General features: G+C 33.9%; 1 protein-coding gene across 7 annotated transcripts in view; it reads left to right on the top strand.

Moving 5' to 3' along the window:
• PGAP1 (post-GPI attachment to proteins inositol deacylase 1) overlaps window positions 1-21,089 on the top strand; it is an 88,850-nt gene extending 67,761 nt beyond the window's left edge. Inside the window, exons 21-29 of one of the 7 annotated variants that reach the window (XM_054549617.2) lie at window positions 6,060-6,150; window positions 6,891-7,088; window positions 8,069-8,204; window positions 9,517-9,567; window positions 10,020-10,207; window positions 11,268-11,372; window positions 12,724-12,786; window positions 16,505-16,591; window positions 17,183-21,089. In XM_054549617.2, coding sequence (XP_054405592.2) covers window positions 6,060-6,150; window positions 6,891-7,088; window positions 8,069-8,204; window positions 9,517-9,567; window positions 10,020-10,207; window positions 11,268-11,372; window positions 12,724-12,786; window positions 16,505-16,591; window positions 17,183-17,225 — 962 coding nt within the window. In that variant the 3' untranslated portion in view covers window positions 17,226-21,089. Of the gene's footprint in view, window positions 1-6,059; window positions 6,151-6,890; window positions 7,089-8,068; window positions 8,205-9,516; window positions 9,568-10,019; window positions 10,208-11,267; window positions 11,373-12,723 lie in introns of all 7 variants that reach the window. The other 6 variants (XM_063712954.1, XR_010136071.1, XM_054549618.2 and 3 more) reach the window with 6 other exon arrangements.
• Window positions 21,090-22,107: the final 1,018 nt, after the last annotated feature.

The following is a 22,107-nucleotide window of genomic DNA, read 5'->3' as shown; positions in this document are numbered from 1 at the left end:
CCTGTTCTCTGAGCACTTTAGGAGGCCTAGGAGGGTGGATCACTTGAGCCCAGGAATTCAAGACTATCCTGGGCAACATGGTGAAACCCTCTCTGTACAAAAAATAAAAAATAATTAGCCATATGTGGTGGCATACACCTGTAGTCCCAGCCACTTGGGAGTCTGAGAAGGGAGGATCACTTAAGCTTGGAAGGTTGAGGCTACGGTGAACCATGATTGCACCATTGCACTCCTCCACCAAAAAAATAAAAAATTTCATCTTTGGGAAGCTTGCCAAAGATGTCAAAAGGTTCAAAACGCTTGATCAAAAGAGGATCCCAGGTCATTGTGAAATAACAGTATTTCGGTTAAAGTAATAAAAGACTTCAAAAACAATACAGAAAGTTGTATGGATGTAAAAATCTTAATCTTCTTAAGCTCAGTTATCCTAAGCTTTAAGATTAATAAAGATTAGCACAGGAAATTATCCTATAAAACATCAGTACTGTGTAATTTCCTGTGTTATCTTTATTAGGTTTTTAATTACCAAAAGATAAAGAAAAGTCTGTTGCAGTGTGACTGGCTTTTTTTATGGGAAACTCATTTAGATAACCCAGAACTTGAACGAACCTGATGAATGGGTACTTGAATTTAATCAGATACAGGAAAAATGTGTCTAAGTTTATAAGTGTAAGCCCATATTATAGAGGAATATAAACAAGAAAGCTAGTATTGGGAACAGAGGAATAAGTGGCTCTTAGAAAAAGTAAAAACATGTGACATAGTTTCCTGATTACATGGAACAATTGAGATGTATCAAGAAAAGCCAAGAATATAGAATCAAGTTATCCAAGAGGAAAACATTGTTTTTCTAGATGAATATTTCGGCCATAACAGTAGAGTCAGAACTGAAGAAAAAAGTTACAGGAGGTGACAAAAAGGTTGAAAGAGAGGTTATCACCTGAGGCCTTCTCAAAGGGAGAGAGGAAGAACAGATCTCAGGAGGAAATGTGGCAGAAACAGAAACTCTGGACAGTGTAGAGGATGGCTGTTAATGAAACAGATTTCAGATTTAAAAATCAAAACCCTTTCCAGCTTTCTAAGAGTAAATGAATATTTCAAGAAAGCCTTGCTGCTTTTACACAGGGGACCAAATTTTTAGTTTTGCATTAGTGTATCTTTAATATCAAATCTTAATCTTTAGAAAGACACAAATCTCTTTTATAGCCAATTTGATCACATGCAGAATTTTTTTTCATAAAGTCACTCTTCATCAACTTTTTTCATGACTTACTCAGACCTTTGATAACGTGCTTAGCCTTTCTGTCTTGTCCAAATATTTCCTATTTCTTAAATAACCAGTCATTTTACTTTAGGACAAAAATGGATCACATAAGTTGTTCTTATAAAAACTATTCTGTTTTGTTTTTAACCTTCCTTACAAAAAACACATTCTCAACCCATAATTTTATTCACATCTCTCTCTTACTGGTTCTGTTCTATCTTGTTTCTATTTTTTTCTAAATCTATATTTTGAAACAACCTTTAAGTACATCCAAATTAGACAAAATTATTTTTTGTCAATAAAGAACACATTTGTATGCCTTTCTTATTTTTCTCATCAATAATACATTATTTTTGATATATTTTATATACATTAATTAGAATTGTTATTATGAATTAATTTCTATTTTTAACTAGAAATTTAACTCTTAGTAACCTTAAATTTAACAAGTAATTTGAACTGTCACTTATTAGTATTTAATAGATGAGAACCAGCTTATTTATTAAAGATTTACTTAAGTCACTGAACTGAAAGACATGGTTAATTAGTATATAATTTATATGAGTACTCATTTATTGAAGCCAATCTGAATAGAATTTCTTAGGGGATTTTTGGCCAACTATGCCAATACATGTACCTATGTATAAATGTACCTGAACATATATAGACATACTCAAAAGCCTTATATATTTCATTTTGGAATTTTAATTATACAGTAGTAATACAAACTCACTGGTTTATGAAAGATAATTAGATCCAAATTATATTTCTGACAAAATTGGGCCCCTATATGTAATTAAGGCTGTGGAACAAAATTTGGGGTAAAGTAGCCTGTAGGATGCAGATCAAGTAAAATATTAAATTAAGCACACAGAAAACCAAAAGTAAATTCCCTAGAAAAGACATGTCTAACTGACAGAATGTAAATTCCATAGAAACTCGGGTCCTCAAACCACAAAGACATTTGTCTTTACACCAGGAAAGACTTGCCAGAAAAGACAAAAGGTCTTCTGTCATCCCAGGAGAGATGTAAGGTCCTTTATTTACCAGAACCAGAATAAAGTCAAGAGGTTCTACCTTGATTTTAGAGGGAGAGAGAGTCTTGGCCTGACAAAAGGTGTGCCGTGGAAGCAGAGAGCTCCAGGGGCTCAAGTGAGTACTGCACACCAGTTCTGAGCATCACAAACTGTGTCCAAAAGTAATCCTATTCCAGGTCCTACCTCTGGACACACTTCATGTCAACCTAAATAACGAACAGAGAAGGGCTCTCGAAAAGAAAATAATGTTTATTTGGGAATAGGGTATTGGAACAGGAATCCACAGGTCATAGTAAATTGTTTGCATATTCAGGAAGGTAAAGGAAGACAATGGGTGTTAAAGAAAAAATGAGGAGGATGACATAATTGTTTTGAAATAATTATCCTTGCATATAAGGATCCATAACAAGGGTGGTGGCAGCCCGAGGTTGGACAAGTAATTGCTGGGCAGATGTCCTCAGAGAAGTATTTTTGTGTGTGTGTAAGGTTGCAGTGGCCTTTGTGCAGAGTTGTGGTTTTTGCAGTCTTCTGTGACAGTTTTGCTATTAGGTATACAAGCATGAGAACCCTCCCTTCACAGCCTTCCCTGGCTCTATTTGTCAGGGTTTTTTTGTTTTTTTTTTGTTTTTTAAAAACAAAAAACAAAAAACAAAACAAAACAAAAATAGTGACTCCATTTTGATTCTGACAACTTTCATTGTCAAAACTGAATTGTTTCTTTATCTGTAGGGTCTGTTCTCCATCTCTTTTTCTCCCCTTATAATTTATCAAATAAAACTTTTTTATACTTTTGCATTTTCTATGTTTGGAGTTTACTGATTCCATCCCCTTGGTGGAGTTGAACATGTTTTTCTATTTTCTATAAATTGATAATTAGAGCAATAGGTGTGATCAGATTCACGTTATTTCCCACCGATCCCCATCCCTGTTCTTTTTTTGCTGCTGCTGCTGCAAGAATCATTCATAATATGTATACTTCTATTAAGAGACACGCACTCCCTAATTTCCTTCCTTGTCATCCTAGTTTGTTTCCTTTTCTTTCTTCCCTTCCTTCCCGTCCCATCTCTTTTTTTTGTCTTCCTCTTTCCCTCCCTTCCTCCCTTCCTTCCATTTTTCCTTCCTTCCTTCTGTCCGTCCGTTGTTCCTTCCTCCTTCCCTCCTTCCTTCCAACAGCCAATGCTTCATTGCTGCCTTTTCATCCTACATGTGGCTAAACAAGACAGATGATTTCTTAAATTTATCGTCCCTCTCTCCCAAATTTGCAAGAGTTTGGGATCCTCTTAAGTTTTAAGACATCCCCAAGAAAATTCCTCACTTGTTTTCTCCATTTTATACCCTGGCACTTGAAGTTTTCTTTCTGTAGTCTGAAGACTTCTTAAAATGTAGAGCCTGATCTTGTTCTCCATTCTATTCCTAGTGCCTAAGATAGTGCCAAGCACACAGTAGGCATTTATTGTAATATTTGAGCTGTATCAACTGTGTCAGTTAGATCCTGGCATACTGAATGGAATAACTGAGATTTTAATGGACTATTTCAAAGGTATATGCAGGGTTAAGAGAAACCAACAAGAAATGATAAGATGCTAAACTAGTAACAGAGCCAGCTGGTACTCCAAGGTACCAGGACAAGAGAAGGAACAAACCTAGAGGGCTCTAGGAGTGGATAATATTCCTGGAGCTGTAGCCTTGGGTGCAGGAATACTACAGCCACTGCCAACCTGTGGCTCAGCAGGAAAAAGATGAGGAAATACATACACTAATCTTATTTACTCCTACCCTCCTATCTGCTGATACCTCTTAATTCCTGAACTTACCTAGAAGCCAGTCCATAAAAGTCAGCCTCCCAGAATTCAGGAAAAAGTGAGGGGTGGAGAATGGATCTGGAGAAGCAGATGTAGAAACTGTAGTACAATGGACAAAACCTTCCCTGGAGTATAGCAGTTATTAGTTTCCCAGGAGGCTAAAACTTTGTTTCGTTGGGCTTGGACAGTGATTAAGGGAGGCAGGAGCTGGGAAAAAAGAGTTTGGCCTGAATATATTAAAGCAGCAGTCCATAAATCCCCTCCACTCAAATCTTTCTACAGCTACTTAGTGCCCTTCAGTTACTTTTATACAACTTCAAGTCTGCCTTTAGTGTTAATTTTAACCTGATTTAACCTATATTCCAGGAAGCGGTAAGCAATATTCAGTTGATCTGTGCCAGACCCAGCCTTTTAATTAAGAGATTATTCTGGCTGGGTGTGATGGCTCACGCCTGTAATCCCAGCACTTTGGGAGGCTGAGGCGGGCGGATCACGAGGTTGGGAGATCCAGACCATCCTAGCTAACACAGTGAAACCCCATCTCTACTAAAAAAAAAATACAAAAAAAAATTAGCCAGGCGTGGTGGCACGTGCCTGTAGTCCCAGCTACTCTGGAGGCTGAGGCAGGAGAATGGCGTGAACCCGGGAGGCAGAGGTTGCCGTGAGCCAACATCTCGCCACTGCACTCCAGCCTGGTGACAGAATGAGACTCTTTCTCAAAAAAAAAAAAGAGATTATTCTGACACTATGACATCAACCAGACTTGAGTATAAATGTCTATCTTGTTTCGAAAGTCTGAAAAAAGTCTCATTTTTCTTGGTTTCAACTGACTTGATAATTGATTCTCAAACATATAGAATGTACATCTAGGGGATATTTGATGCTGGTTAATCTAGAGGCTTTAAGTATTGGATTATGTATCCAGCCAATTAAATATGTAGTTCTGAACCAAGGTTGCTTATCAAAAATCACCTGTGGATTATACCCACTAGAACGACTATAATTTTAAAAAGACAAATAATAAGTTTTAATAAGGATGTGGAAAACCTGGAACCCTCATACACTGCTGGTAGGAGTGTAAAATAGTGTCGCTACTGTGAAAAACAGTCTGACAATTCCTCAAATGGCTAAATACAGAGTTATTGCATAACTCAGCATCTGCATTCCTAGGAATATAACCAAGAAAAATGAAAGCATATATCCATACAAAAACTTATATGCAAATGTTCATAGGAGTATTATTCATAACAGCCAAAAAGCAGAAACAACCCAAATGTCTGTCAATTGATGAATGGAAAAATAAAATGTAGTATAATCATACAATGGAATAAAAGGAATTTGATTAAAAACAAATTAAATGAAATACTGGTATATGTTACAACATGGATGAATCTTGAAAAATGCTAAGTGAAAGGAGCCCATCACAAAAGACCACATATTATGATTCCATGTATATGAAGTGTTCAGAATAGGCCTATCTTTAGAGAAGGAAAGTAGATTACTGGTTGCCAAAGGATGGGACTTTGGGGGGTAATAGTTAAACGAAAACTTTCTTTTGTGGGTAATGAAAGTGTTCTAAGACTGTGGTGATGGATGTACAATTCTGAATATACTAAAAACCACTGAATTGTATATGTTAAATAGAATAATTATATCAGAATTTTGTCCCATAAAGCTAATTTTTTAAATCATTTGTGGAGCTTTGTGAAAATACAGCTGGTGAAACCCCAGCTTTGACTTCCTGAATTTGTTTTTACAAGTGATTGAATGTGTACTCTAACATGAGAACCATTGAATTACAGCTATTTTTAATCTTTCAAGAAGAGTCTCTGTGATAGTAATGAAGACCTTTGCTTTCTCTGACATAAAATATGTTGCTGTTATAGAGAATGTGGGATATAGTATATCTCATACTTAATTACTGTGAATTGCATGTAACTTTTTTTAAATCACCAGGTTGTTGCTTAGAATATGCTACCATGTTGGATAAAGAAGCCAAACCATACAAAGTTGATCCTTTTGTAATTATCATTAAGTTTCTGTTGGGGTAAGTTTTATTATCTGTGATAATGATTTTAATTGTGTTTTACATGTAACATTATATTTGGTTCCATAATGCAATATAAATTTTCATACAGATTTGGCAGTTGACTTGTTTCATTAAATAGGATTTTTTTTTCTCTTAGGCAAAGGTCTAATAAGTATATCAATGTCTACTTCAGTAGTATCATTTCAAAAGTAATTATTCACTTTATGTATATCAGTCTAAACTTAGACTGCCTTTAATGTTTGTAAATAGGTGTATATGGTCCATGATCTGTGAGTATCCTAGATTCAAATGCAAATCATTACAGGGTATTGATGAAACAGTGCCTCTCTGATCACTTTTAAAAGTATATTTTAGACCTCTCTACCCTAGTTAACATTCCATTCTTAATTTAGTCACATTTTCAGATTTTTGTTTAAACATCAGTATGTAGATCTTTTTTTCCATCATTACAACTAACTTGGCTTTCTAAAAAAAAAAAAGAACATATTACTTTCTACTAGGATCAATAGAGATTAGTAAAGCTATACTGAAACGCAGATCTTCAAAGATCAGTAGGCTCACTTGGAAAATAAATGACTTGTTCCATACAAAGAATTAAAAATTTGTTTTTCAGTATAATTATAAATTAAGTATCATAGAACTTTAGAGACTCTCTTGAATAGTCAGACACCTCAAATATTAAGTCCTTAAATTTCAGTTGTTGGGTTTTTTGCTTTTATATTTTCTTTTCTCCACAGGTATAAATGGTTTAAAGAACTGTGGGATGTATTATTGTTACCAGAATTAGATGCCGTCATTTTAACTAGTCAGAGTATGTGTTTCCCCCTGATATCCTTGATTCTCTTTCTGTTTGGAACGTGTACTGCCTACTGGAGTGGCCTACTGTCTTCTGCATCTGTGAGACTTCTTTCTTCACTGTGGCTAGCTTTGAAAAGGTAAAGAAAGAATGATTAACAGCTTTCTTATTGCTTTAAGAAGAAATCTATGTTTTGATAAGGAACCTGAAATTAATTATTTTTACCAAACTGTTTTCTAAGGAAAAATATATAACTAGCAAAAGTATGGGTTAGTGTTCAAAGTTATGTCTGTGAAAGCTAATCATTTATTACAAGTTAAATGTTACATTTGATTTTGACCTTAGCGCTCAAGAGTTAATAAGAAAAGTTTGACAAATTACACAGATAGTTTTACATTTCATGGTTGTGAATCTTTCCCAGGAGGGATTGTTTCTCCCATAATATTGCTTTTATATGCTGACTTCTATATTGAAACCAGGGGGCAAGAGACTGTAATCCAGATATTAGGATCAGATTAGATGAGATGTATAAAAGCTCCAAAAACATTGCCTAGAGTTTTATTATGGGCCCAGTGACACAGTTTGAATCTGAAGTTACTGGTAGGCTTTCCTGGTAAATCATCAATCTAGTGCCCGTTGCCACTCCTCCTTACCAGACATGTCATGTGATTTCCTGTCACAGAGGGGATTATGGTGGGTGTGATGCTTCTTCCTCCACCCTTCTGAGATGTTTCAGATAGGGATTCTGATAGTAACACCATCAAGGGTCTGAGTGGTCTCTAGGCTTTAAGAAATAGAACATAGTTTCTCCTCCTGTCAAGACTGGAGATGTATGGCACAGAGTGTATAATTATTGATTATCTTTGGTAACATTTTTTCACCTGTAGTACAAGTATCAGCTATAGTATTATCAAAATGGTAGAGGAGTTATCACAATACATTACAGAACTTAAAATCAAATATTTGGGACCACTTGCCTTTATTTAAAAAATACCTTATTGTTTATGTATTTGCATATCAGCAAGAGAGACTGGGTGGGTACTATATTGTTTTCTTCTTATATGTGACTATAGAAATATTTGTTAATATATATTTTAAACTTTATTCTTGTAATTCCAGACCCTCTGAACTTCCTAAAGATATCAAGATGATATCACCAGACTTGCCCTTTTTGACAATTGTCTTGATCATAGTTAGTTGGACAACTTGTGGAGCACTAGCCATACTTCTTTCTTATCTTTACTATGTGTTTAAGGTATGTCAAATCAGTAAAGCCAAAATGATTGAGCTTTGTATTAGGCACATGTAGGATGTCCCGTAGGCATTGTTAACAAAAATTCTCATAAACACTGTAGTAACCCTCTGTTACATAACGGGTTTGAATGTAATTAGTTATTTAAATTACATACAATTAACTGGAAAAGGGAAATTGTTGATCTAAGTTGGGGTTTTTTTGTTGTTAAAAAGGAAAGGGAAAGGAGAAGATATAATCTGTTTCTGCTTGCTTCTTGGTCTTTACAAGTGTTAAATTTTTTTTTTTTTAACATTTTACTAGGGCAGTTTGTATTCACACCTCTTTTTGAACATGGGTAAGAGACGAAACAAAAAGTGATGTCAGTAGGATCAAGCTATTAATCATGCTAAGATAATATAAAATGTTATAAATGTTGCTGAAGGATCAGAAGACGACAATAAAAATAATTAGGCTAATATTTTTACTGAAGAAGTGAAAAACACGTCTGATAAAGCTGACAGCTTTGCAAAAAAAAAAAAAAAAAAAAAAAAAATCCAGGAGGTAATACAGGTGTATTCTCTCCATGTTGTTCTTAGGAACAGACAGTTGACATCAGAGTGGATAATTATTTTTTTCCTTAAAAATGAAATTTTTAAAAGTGTAAATACATGCATATCATATATTACTTTCAGTTTTCCAAAGGAAATTTATATACTTCTTAAAAAATTATTTACGGCTACTTTCATTTATGAATAATAATTTTAGTATTTTTTAAATTAGGTAATTCAAACCACTGACCAACTAAGCAAAGGTTTCTTAAATACTTAAGTAACCCTAATAAATTAAATTTAAAGATTTTTTCCAGTTCTTATAAACATTTCACCACTGTATATAATTGGGTTCTGGTTTTCAAAGACTTAAAATATGTGAAATGTGTTATATCCTTTTACTATATTGAATGTAATGAAATCTTTGACTTACAAGATGCTATAACAAAGCATCATTCAAACATAGGCTTTTACAGGTTATAAAAGGTATAGCGCTATATCCTGGCCCCACCATACTCTAGAAGTTTGTATTGTTTTGTTTCTGTTTCCGTTTTTTTGTTCATTTGTTTGTTGCTTTTGTTTGTTTGTTTGTTTGTTTTTTAATCCATGATAGCCAGCATGTATAGTTGTTGTTTTGTATAAGAATGTTTTTAAATGTTTAAATGACTTTTTGGTTTACATTTTAAAAATTTCAGATTACAGTGCTTCTCATTTTTAATACCAAAAGGCTTATACGTTTTGTTTCAAAATAAAAGTAAAATTAAACAGCAATTTATTTTTCTTAGGTTGTTCATCTGCAAGCCAGCTTAACAACTTTTAAGAATAGCCAGCCTGTGGTAAGTTTTATTTTCAAAACTCTACATAAATTTAAAATGAAAGAACATGGGGAAATATAAGAGTTTTTTTTTTTTTTTGAGGTTAGGATTTCATAGTGCTTAAAAGATACAGTATTATGAATTTAAGTAAAGTGAACCTAATGAATATTTTAAAAGACTTATAAGTTCATCTTTTGTCAGTACCTATGTCATTTTTTTACAAGTTTATTATCTATTAAATTTTATTTTGAATAATTACTTGGATATATTCTCAGCAGTAGAACTAGCAAGTCAGAAGAATAAAGGTTTTATAACTATTTTAAAGTATTTTTAAGCAAAATAATTTCAGGATTTTATGTCAGTTTGGTAATGGAAAGATGTACTTATTTAGCTGATAAGTAATGAGTATGATTCTAAATAAAGTAATATACTTTTGTTTAGTGTCTTGATATTTTTACTTCATTGTTTTATAGAATCCCAAACACTCTAGAAGAAGTGAAAAGAAATCCAATCATCATAAAGACTCCTCAATACACCATCTTCGTTTATCTGCTAACGATGCAGAAGATAGCCTTCGCATGCACAGTACTGTGATTAACTTACTAACATGGATTGTATTACTCAGCATGCCTTCTCTAATTTATTGGCTAAAGAATCTTAGGTGCGTTTCATTTATATAATTATTGTTTATGTGGTTCCAACAATAAATATCCCTAAGTAGAGACTTGCTAGATTCCTAATGGTTAATGAAAATTCCTCAGGAACAGGAAGCTATACATTACCTGAAATTTATTTATTTATTTATTTATTTTTAGTTTTTTGAGATGGAGTCTTGCTTTGTTGCCCAGGCTGGAGTGCAGTGGTGCGATCTCAGCTCACTGCAACTTCCGCCTTCCGGGTTCAAGCAATTTATTTTTAATACATTCACATTTTCTCCCTTACTATGTGTATGTAAACTTCGGGAATATAAACTTTTCAAAAAATCAGCCCAAAAGGGTGAATTATATTTTTATTCATTGGTCAATTGCTAAATAAAAGGCCACTTCATCCAAGTAGTAGTTGAACCCCTATTCAATGTAGTTTTCAAAAATGATATAAAACTTTCAAGTTATCTAAATACTGGGAATTTTTTTAAGTTGGCAGAACCAAAATAAGTTCAAATTAAATCAAAGGTTGCTAGATTTTAATATCCTTCTTTTATATCTGTTCCTTATTTTAGTCAATATCCAGATGTTTGTTCACAGATTTGCTGTCAGAATTATTTGAGGAGCACAAATTTTTGATTCTGAAAGGCTATAGACATTTTACTGTCAGTAAATGCAAGAAATGAATTGGATTTTTAAAAAGATAAGGGACAATTAACTTTATGAACCTTCATTTTATCTTTTTTGTTATAGAGTAGCACTCATGTATTTTAAGTAATTTGTTTTTTTTAAAACTTTATGCCGTTTTAAACATACACTGCTTATAAAAAGAAAGTGCTTTCATACTGGTTATTTTCATTTCCTTTAGTAGTTTCTGATCATAATTCTCTTTCTAAAACCTTGGATACAAAGATGATAGAGCAAAAATTATTTATCAGATATTTCATGAACTGTTTAGAGCTCTCTTATATCCATATTGCTACTGGAATGTCTTTAACAATATTTATCCTATTGATTCTGATAATTTAAAATGATCAGGTCATTGTTGACTTGTGGGTTTTTTTTTTAATATTATAGGTATTATTTTAAACTTAATCCTGATCCATGTAAACCTTTGGCATTTATCCTTATTCCGACTATGGCAATTCTTGGAAATACTTACACTGTTTCAATAAAATCAAGGTACAGTAGTTTAATCTTTCTTTTTCTCATATCTGTTCTTGGCCTTTTTCCCCCTTTATATCTAAATTAATTTAAATATTCCTTTATTTCTAATAATTTATTTAAATTAATTTAAATATTTATTTCTAATTAATTTAATTATTCCTAAAAGTAAAGCCATAACAGTATTATGGTTTATATGCAAGTATACTTGTTTTCTTAATTATAGGTTTTATTTGATAGACTATAATGCAGTATTTTTTTTCTTTATGAAGTTAACCCTATAAAGACATGATCTAAGATTTTCTTCCCAAAAAGCAAACAAGAGAAGTGGATGGAGATATTGGTGAGATAAAATTGGCCATGATTTGATAATTTTTGAGGCTGAGTAATGCTTGCATGAGGGTTCATTATACTGTTAGTCTACTTTTGTAGTTTCAAATTTTCTGTAATAAAACCTGATTTTTCATTCACTTGTTGTTTGCTCTGGGAGTCTTTTCAGTTGATTCTGCCAGATATTTGCAGATATTTTAGAATCAGGCCAACCTGGAGTTTAAATCCTGGTTCTGCCAAATATTTAATAGCTCTGTCTTTAGTTAGATTTCTTAACCCCTCTTATTCTCAGTTTCTCTATTTTCAGAGTAAAAAGGTAATTGTCTTTTCTGATAGTATTTTTCTCTTTATACTCCTTGTTTTGGGAATGTAAGATGGTTCTTTGGTTGTTTGTTTTTTTTTTTATAAGTAGGGTTAAAAGAAACATTTCTGTAGCTATGTCTTATTGAACATTATTGATTATTTTTGTTAGGATAAATTTCTAGAAGTGGAATTACTGAATAAAAGTCCAGTTAGTATTTTTCTGTTTTTAAAATTAGAAAGACTAAATAAAACTGGCTATGTTTTAAATAGAAATATTTTTCTTTTCTAGCCAAGTATGGCTTGTATTGATCTTTTTAAAAATTATGAATAGGTAGTAGGCCGGGCACGGTGGATCACAAGGTCAGGAGATCGAGACCATCCTGGCTAACATAGTGAAACCCCATCTCTACTAAAAATACAAAAAATTAGCCGGGCGTGGTGGCGGGCGCCTGTAGTCCCAGCTACTCGGGAGGCTGAGGCAGGAGAATGGTGTGAACCCGAGAGGCGGAGCTTGCAGTGAGCCGAGATCGCACCACTGCACTCCAGCCTGGGTGACAGAGCAAGACTCCGTCTCAAAAAAAAAAAAAAAATTATGAATAGGTAAATTCATAACATTAAAAATTCATTTAAATTCACTTAGAATATTTATCTTTCCAAAACTGTATAAAAGATTGATATAATTTTGGTTCACAATGTAGTTCACATAAGTAATGTATATTTCTCTGTCTCTTTACAGTAAATTGTTGAAGACTACTTCACAATTTCCACTTCCTCTGGCTGTTGGTGTGATTGCTTTTGGGTCAGCACATTTATATAGGGTTCCATGCTTTGTCTTCATTCCTCTTTTACTCCATGCATTATGCAACTTTATGTAAGATTGGACTTAAGGAATGATGAAGATAATTTATGTGTTTAGGGCCAGTGATAAGAGGGAACACACAGATCCATCAGTATGGACAGCAAGATCTTTGGAGAAGACAAGTCTATTTTTACAATATTGAGAAATAGGAAATTAGTTTTGTAATGTTTGAGGGAAGTAGTTGAAGCATGGTTTTGTTTTGTGGTGTGGAATCCATGTACTAATAATTTTTGAAAAATTCATGAAGGAATATATGGTGATCACTATCATTGAGGACTCCTGTGCATATCAAATAGTCTGTTTTATCAACCATACGAGAAGTCTGATGTGAGAGATTTAGTAGATGCAGCATTGTTTGCAGTCTCACTGCAAGCATTCTGCTCATTTCATCAAACTTTTTTCACAAAAGTAGGTTATTTTGAATTTGCTAAAGTTTACCTATTGAGAAATAAGTCTTTAAATAACTGATGAAATTTACAGCTGTTTGGTTTCTCAAAGGTTAAATAGCCACAGAAAGCCTTTGGTTAGTTTTTGGCAGCCACCATGAACAAAGTGGATCTTGTCTTCTTACATCTATGAAAATAGAGCTTTGAATGGTAAGGAGACATGTTTTCTTGGTAACCAATGCAAGATTGATGGGTGGAAACATGATTCAAACTTAAACAATTTTTCTTGCTATTTTTCAAATATGAATCTTACTATATATTCTCGGTGAACATCAGGAGACTATTAAAGAGGTCTGTTGTTAAATGTAAAGAAAAAATGCTCATAGCTATTTGCTTCCTGGTATTGGAGCAGTTCAGTTGTTTAGTTTATACCATTGGATTCAATTCATTGCACCATGGTTGCCAAAAGTGCCTGAGGTCATAATGGATTGTTAAAATAACTAAATTCCAGTGGTTGGAAACTCTTAAGTTTGTACCATTTTTTCTGCTGTGGGAAAAAACAACAACAACAACATGATCAAGGTAACATCACATTTGATGTATAATATTGTGCTATTAATGGAATAACAGTAGACAACTGTTAACCCATTAATAGCAAGAGTATAAACAGTACGCCTGAATAAATCGGAGACATTAGCCACTAGGTTTAACAGTGGAATCTTGATTTGCCTAGGTGACTTCTGGGATTACTGTTTGACAAATAAGAGTAACATTTTATTTCATTTCAGAATTTACTTCACTTTTAGCTACAAGAGTAGGAAGAAGGTAATCGGCAAGGCAGAAGAGTATACTCTTTGCCTTAGGATAGCTTAAACTCAGGCTGAGACATACCCGGCTTATAGAGTTCTTCTAGATGTGTAGACTGTAAATGCCCAAATCCTCTCAACTAAAGTTTTAGTGATTCCACAAAGCCTCTCATGTAAATTTCCAGTGATCCACCATTGCACTTGTGAACACGTATCCTTGTTAGTACCCAGGGATGTCCTCGAGCACGAGTTTCATTTTATCTGCCATTGCATCTGGATTCCATTACAGCCTCTCAGCTGTTACTGCCTGTGGACAGTTACTTCTACTTACTGCCTGTAGAGAGTTACCTAACTTCTCTTCTCAGTTCTTCATCAGGTCCTGGCTATTTTGGCCTCAGTTGAAGGGGGTCTTGCTCTCATCTCTGAGGGTTTTAAGTTTGTTTGATCCCATTGTTGTCTTTTCTAGCTTTGAGCGTGTTTTTCAGTATTCATATTTTCACTTACTGAGAACATTAAAGGGAAATGATAAACTCATGGTGGGGATATGGCAGACAGGTGCTTGTTTGTTTGAGAGAAGTAGCAGAAGGGATAAAATACAAAGTGCTATATGTTTCAGCTGGAGAGGAAAGAGAGAGAATTTATTAGATTATATACTTGTCCCATGGCATACCACGTATATATTTAAATAGGGACACATCTCCCTATGTTTAACTATACTTATAAACAACTTTGATACACATTGCGTCTTTTATTCTCTCACCTGATATTTTAGTGTATCTCAAGTTACAGATTACATGTGTCCTTAAACTATTTCTGAATTTGGACTTAGTTCCATATACAGAAAGAACTTTAGAAAATTCATTAATTTGGATCTTCTATTGGTAGCCATAAATATTATGTTTATGTATTCTAAAACCTCTTTGTTTAGTTAGTACTGTTCACGAATGTAACAAGCTTCAATTTCTCATTTGTGAGTAGTACATTTGCTTTTTGTTTGTTTGTTTGTTTGTTTGTTTTTGAGACATAGTCTCGCCCTGTCACCAGGCTGGAGTGTAGTGGCGCGATTTCAGCTCACTGCAACCTCCACCTCCCAGGTGCAAGTGATGCCCCTGCCTCAGCCTCCCGAGTAGCTAGGACTACAGGCACCCGCCACCACACCTGGCTAATTTTTGTATTTTTAGTAGAGACGGGGTTTCACCATGTTGGCTAGGCTGGTCTCAAACTCTTGACCTCATGATTTGCCCGCCTCTGCCTCCCCAAAGTGCTGGGATTACAGGCGTGAGCCACCACGCCCGGCCGTACATTTACTTTTTGAAGCAGCAGACTAGGTACACTAATTCTCACTGAAATATTTTCATGGGAATGTAGTTATCACCAAGTCCTAAAGTCTTATTTATGCCAAAAAAAATTTCATTTTAAGGACTACAAAAACTATTCTAATTAAACATTTTATAATCAATAGTAGGTTGGGTCTTTAGCCATTATATATGTATATATACAGACACATATGTATACACTTACATTTTGACAGGGTCTTCATTGAGTCTTCATGCACTTTAAACCCAACTGGCTACCAGAGATGCGAAGGTAGGCTCTTTGAAGATTAGCAAAATGGATGTTTCTGTCACTTGAGAAAAGGAAAGTCCTTTGCCTTTAAATTACACAGTTTCCATCATGCCCACAATCTATATTATTGGCTGGTTAAACAGCACTGCCCTATTAGCAATGTTAACAAAAATGAAATTATTTATTGGCAGTTATAGATTATCTAATTCAGGAAATTTCTGAGCTCAACTTTTACAGCAACTGTTATGCCTTCTAATTTAGCAATTGTTGAGTTATGAGTAAGTTTTGTGCTTAACTCCTAGACCCTATTGTTGATAACCAGATCAAATATAGTCTGTACAGAGAAAAACACTGGGTACAATTTAGTATTTCTAAAGCCTCCTTTGAAGTTACTACTGATTGTAATTTGGAACTGATAATAGGTAGAGATTGCTAACACTATTTTTTTTCCTGGATCTTTTTTATGCCAGAAATTAAACAGGTTCTGCTAACTCTTTTTTTTTTTCTTGGTTATCACCAGAATGAAAATATTTAAAGTGGTGACTCTAGAAAAGCCATTTGTGCCTGGTTAATGTTGATTTTGAGTCTCTTCAATATATATTGATCATATATTGATTAATCTTTATTTTTTCATATTTTGGCTAGACAAATTCAGATCTATATAATGGAATACCACTTCTTGAGTGAACTATACTACTATCTACATAATTATATAGTAAGGAAAAAAGAAGAAATAACTGTAATAGGCATAGTGTTTGTTGTTGGTTGTCTTATCACTCATGTGATACTACACATTTCCACAATACACACAAACTTACATGAGGTGGATTATTTGTTTTGTTCATTATTTAGTTCCTATATGTTTTTTCTTTAGAAACAGAGTCTCATTCTGTCACGCAGGTTGGAGTCCAATGGGGCGGTCATAGTTCACTGCAGCCTTGAACTCTTTGGCTCATGTGATCCTCCCATCTCAGCCTCCCAGAGCAGGTGAGACTACAGGTACATGCCACTGTGCCTGACTTTTTAATTTTTTTGTAGAGACGAGGTTTCAGTTTGTTGCCCAAGCTGATCTCGAACTCCTGGTTTCAAGCGATCCTCCCACCTCGGCCTCCCAAAGTAGTGGGATTTCAGGCATGACTGCCTGGCCTAGTTCCTATACTTTTCTTAATTCTTCAGACTTCTCACATCTAGTATAGTGCATTCATTTCATCTTGCTGTTTATTAGCACCCTTTGTGGCCAAGGGAAATAAAAGGTGGTAAAATTCAGTTTTCAGTTTAGTTCTTGAAACTCTGGGAAATGGAGGAAACACAAAACTATGAATTAAACTAGGGCTGTTGATTTCTGAACCCCCAGATAAATCAGTTGACCCACATTTTCATTTTAGGTGTTAGGTCCAAATTAGCATAATGTCTTGCATTATTATTAGGTTCAGTGTGAAACTTTACAGTGCTACATTTGAAGTTTAGTAACTGGTTATTATTAATCATTTGGGAAAAATGAAAATGTGTTGGGACCTTCTATGACTAGGCATTTGTTGATTATTTTTCATGATTGCTTTTTGTTTTCTCATTGTGTAGGATTTGTGAACTTGTATATCACAGGAAACAAGATACTTTGTAAAATTTACTGGGGAAAATCCATTTGGAGTGCATGACATTTGCCAGGATAAGAAAGCAGTAAGATATTTGTATCATAAAATTACACCCTGCCAGAAAACTTTCTTTCCTAGTAAGGTAAATGTAGAAGGGACTTCTACAGCATAGTAAGTTGATTAGGAGCCAAAATTTTATTCCAGTTTTTTTTGAACTAAGAATGTTTTAAATTCTTTAATGAACTTTTATGTTTACCCATTACTCATGCATTCTTTCACAATATGTTTAATAGCCTGAGGAAATAGGAAAGCTGTGAAGCTACTCCCATTCTTTACTTTTAATAAGAATAATAGGAAAGAAAAGGTCAGTAATCCAAATTCAAATATGTGTACTGCAAATGCTCAAGAATTCACATTTTTTGATAAATTGTATTGAGTACAGAAGAACTTATATGAATTTATTATCTGTTAATAACTTAATTTTGACAACAGAATAAAATTTGGAAATTGTGAGAGTAATCAAGCTGTTTTTCCATTAACAGTGTAAATTCATAACGTGTCCTTCAAAAGGTGATATTCTAAGCTGTCTTAATTGTCTATAGTTGGTAACTTTTAAATAAAGTACAGTACTTTCTGAAAGTGTTTGGCATGTTATGCTGCCAAAAACAATCTGTGTTTTGAAATACCAATTAATCAGTTAATTTCTGAAGACTTTGTATAGGACTTGATATATGAGTCAGAATCTGTCTGTACTCATTCTGTACATTGTAACTTTGAACACTTATGAAAAACTGTATCTGTTGGTGTGTTTTGATTAGTTAGTGTAGATTTGTTTGCATATTTGAATTCTGATTTTAGTTTAGGAAGTCTAAAAGTAGCCATTTTTGTAAAGTTCATATGCTATTTTTTAATGTCATTTTTGTTTTTAATATTTATACAATAGTGATGTTACTAGTAAAAAATGTTTATAGATAACACGTAGAGCTATTAACTGTTCAAAAGCCTACATGATAGGCATATTTTGTATTTCATGTTGCACTTGTTCTGTTTCATATTGGACTTTTTACATCCCTTTTTTAGCAAAAAAAGAGACACATTTGAATTCTCTTTAGCATAAAGCTGTGCATTGGAAACTATGTGACTGTATCCATACGGTTAGCAAAATACTCTTTGCCACCAAAGGTAAATGAAACTGTAAAATACCTCTGGATATTTGTGCCAATGAACTTTTCTTAGCATATTGGGATTAAAGCAAAAATAATCTTTTCAGTATGTTTCATCTAGGACTTACAATAAATGTTTAAACCATGAAAACTTATATTTCATACCCTAATTTTTCTTTGAAAATATTCAAGATTTGTAGCCTAGTGTGTTCTATTTTGTGTGATTGCTTGAATGTTTTCTGATTTTGGGTAAAAGTTTGCCTAGTAATGATCTTTCAGCAATTCGTTGAAATAATTATTTGAAGTAATCTTGCTTCAGATTTAATTTGTGATGTACATTGTTGTACAAGCCATTTTAGTACAGGTGTCTCATTTATGTAGTTGAAAGTTGACTGTGGAATTTCTTTTGTTTTTTATGTATTTCCATTCAGTCTCTTTATATAGTCACATGTTTCACAGAGGAACTTGTCCACTGGAACCTAACATAGTACAACCTTTTAATATGCATATCTTAAAGGAAAATATTATAAAACAAGATGTTAATACTAAAGTGTTAACATTAATACGTTGTTCTCATGGAAGAAAAGTAGAAAATATGATAGGCTTAGAAATTATTTTTTATCAGCATTAAATGCTTCAATTTCTCCCCATAAAAATTCTAAGGAAATTTCAGTTCCTCATATAGTTTTCCCCATAATTTAATATTACTAACTATTTCTTTGCCCAGTAATGTTGATGCAGTTTGCATAAATAGCCTTGGAAGTAAGGAGGCAGGACAGAAAGCCAAATATCGAAATCTTTGGCCTTGATTTAGTGACAGTTTATTCTAATGGGGACCATAGGTGTTATTAGTAAAAAGAGGGTGTACAAGGCCTAAGTTCAGTTTACATTGTTCTTTGAAATTAGTTCATCTTTTGTGTTGAATAATTGTATTCTAAGTAGGAGATGCCTGTATTTAATATAATCATGCTTTCTACATAATCAAATATGTATTTGTTGGAATACTGGTAGAAATAACCTTCCCTTCCTCCACTGTGGAGTGGAAAAAAAACTCCCGATTTATACTGTATATAAATTAGGAAATTATGTTACATATTTACATTTTTAAAAATATAAAAATGACATATTATTTTGAAGTGATTGTATTATAGTTTCTTAAGCTTATGACTAGCTATAAATATAACAATATACCCATGAGAAACCAGACCAAAATTGAATATATATCATCACTGTGACCTTGAACTTACAGTCATTTGGGGTAAAACAGAGTGTGCCTTGAAATGATAAAAGAGTGCCCTGCAATTTTATAACTGTACATTTTATTATGGGTGGTCCTCTCAAATTGGCCCCAAATCCTTGTCTTTGAGGTTGGTGAAATAAAAGTTTAAAATAAAAGTTCACTGGTATTTCCTTTAGTATTTCCAGAACTATTGCTCTAGAGGCCTCCCTTAATTTTCAGAGTTCTCTTTTTGAATTAAAAAAGACTTACGCTACATAGATGTAGAAAATTAAGTTTGGCTAAGGTTTCTGAAAAAATATTCTAGGAGAAGGTGGTAGCATTGTTGTTCTGAACTTACCACACTTGGAAAAACTAATCTTCAAATGTAATTTTTTGTCTTATTAATGAGTAATCTATCAAAGACATGAATTCTTTGACTTGTGCTCATTCTTTCTGAAATTATTGAGGCTTGTATATATCAAATAAGGTTAATTTACACAATAATGATTTTTAATAATTAATAAACTCAGATTCATGTAGTATATTTTAAAACATTATTTCCCCTCATTTTTCCTTCTCTTTTTTCTTCCTTTATATTTTTAAGGTTTCAAGAGAAAACGGGCTTCAGTTTTTAAAAAAATGTAGACTTGCATTTTTACTATGCTTATTTAAAATAATGGATATAATTTATAGTAAAGTCCAAATTATTTTATTCACAGGATAACCATGGTCTCTGATAAAAGATGCCCACATTTCTGTGTACTCACAGTTGTATATTTTTCAATTTCAGTTTTGAAAGTAAACTCAACACATTGTTTTTGCATTTTACCTCCACTACCTACTCGCCAGACAAAAATATAGATTTCTCTAAAAACACGTACAAAGAAAACGTCTTTCCTTAAAACATGATCTTATTGACATGAAAGTAGTTTAGCAAGGGTATGTAATAAAATAAATGGCTCTCAACCTGCATCAATTTTTATTTTATATAGTTAAAAAATTTATAGAGGACAACCTATGTGTTAGGCTGAGATAGACTCAGTAATCATTTATTTGCAAATTGATAATTTTTTTCTCATCCATCCAGAAAGTACAGTGCATAACAATAACACTTAACAAGTGCAGAGGAACCTGTCCTGTAGTATATAATAAAAAATGATTGTCACCTTGCAGATCTTTCCATTTAAGCATGCATGATCGCCAGTACTTTGTACAATGTATAGTATATTAAATACATTTATGTGTAATTTTGTGTGTATTTTTATATGGTATAATTAAAATTATTACATTTATGTGATTGTAATTCACAAAAAGTACTACTTACTATATTCTGTAGAGTGTGTTGTGAATGTTTTTACCTGTGTTTCAGCATTATGGTGTAGGTTTAATAGATGAATATTTGCCTTCAGTCTCTGCTCAGGTATTAATGTGTAGTAATTTTTGGTGCTTTCTTTTTAATCTGTGATAATCTGGTGTTCTGAATGTTCAAAAATAAATTTGGTTGAATACGCACATGTGGTAAAAAGATTGCTTACCAATTGACATACTCTCTACAATACCATCTTGGTAAAAACTCTTTGAAAAGGATTTATTGGCTGAGCATGGTGGCTCATGCCTGCAATCCCAGCACTTTGGGAGGCCAAGGCGGGCAGATCACGAGGTCAGGAGATCGAGACCATCCCGGCTAACAGGGTGAAACCCCATCTCTACTAAAAATACAAAAAAAAAAAAAAAAATTAGCCAGGCGTGGTGGCGGGTGCCTGTAGTCCCAGCTACTCAGGAGGCTGAGGCGGGATAATGGTGTGAACCCGGGAGGCAGAGCTTGCAGTGAGCCAAGATCATGCCACTGCACTCCAGCCTGGGCAACAGAGCGAGACTGCTTATCAAAAAAAAAAAAAAAAGGATTTATTTACATATCTAGCATTTCAGAAATTAGAATGCGTAAGCCTGGGACATGACACATCACAGGTAAACATTGAAGCAAGACAAATTCTTGTATTTTCCCACTTTGTATTTTGTAGTTTTCCACATGCATTTGTATGGACATTTCATGGTTCACATTCTGTTTTAAAGAATTGTAGATATTTTTCTCCCAGAGACTATGCTTTTCTCATTTCTTTTTTTTTTTTTGAGACGGAGTCTGGCTCTGTCTCCCAGACTAGAGTGCTGGAGTGCAGTGGCGCGATCTCGGCTCACTGCAAGCTCCGCCTCCCGGGTTCACGCCATTCTCCTGCCTCAGCCTCCCAAGTAGCTGGGACTACAGGCGCCCGCCACCACGCCCAGCTAATTTTTTGTATTTTTTTTTTTTTTAGTAGAGACAGGGTTTCACTGTGTTAGCCAGGATGGTCTCGATCTCCTGACCTTGTGATCCGCCTGCCTCGGCCTCCCAGAGTGCTGGGATTACAGACGTGAGCCACTGCGCCTGGCGCTTTTCACATTTCTTATGCTAACTTGATATATTCCTGATGTGAGAAAAAATTTTAAATGGTCCATTTTCAAGGCGTGATAAATCTAAGTACTGGCAGCCAG

Source organism: Pongo abelii, chromosome 11, assembly GCF_028885655.2.
Source record: "Pongo abelii isolate AG06213 chromosome 11, NHGRI_mPonAbe1-v2.0_pri, whole genome shotgun sequence".
In the NCBI taxonomy this organism is placed as follows: Eukaryota; Metazoa; Chordata; class Mammalia; order Primates; family Hominidae; genus Pongo; species Pongo abelii.
Note: the sequence above shows the minus strand (reverse complement) of the source record. Positions and strands in the feature narration are given on the sequence as shown.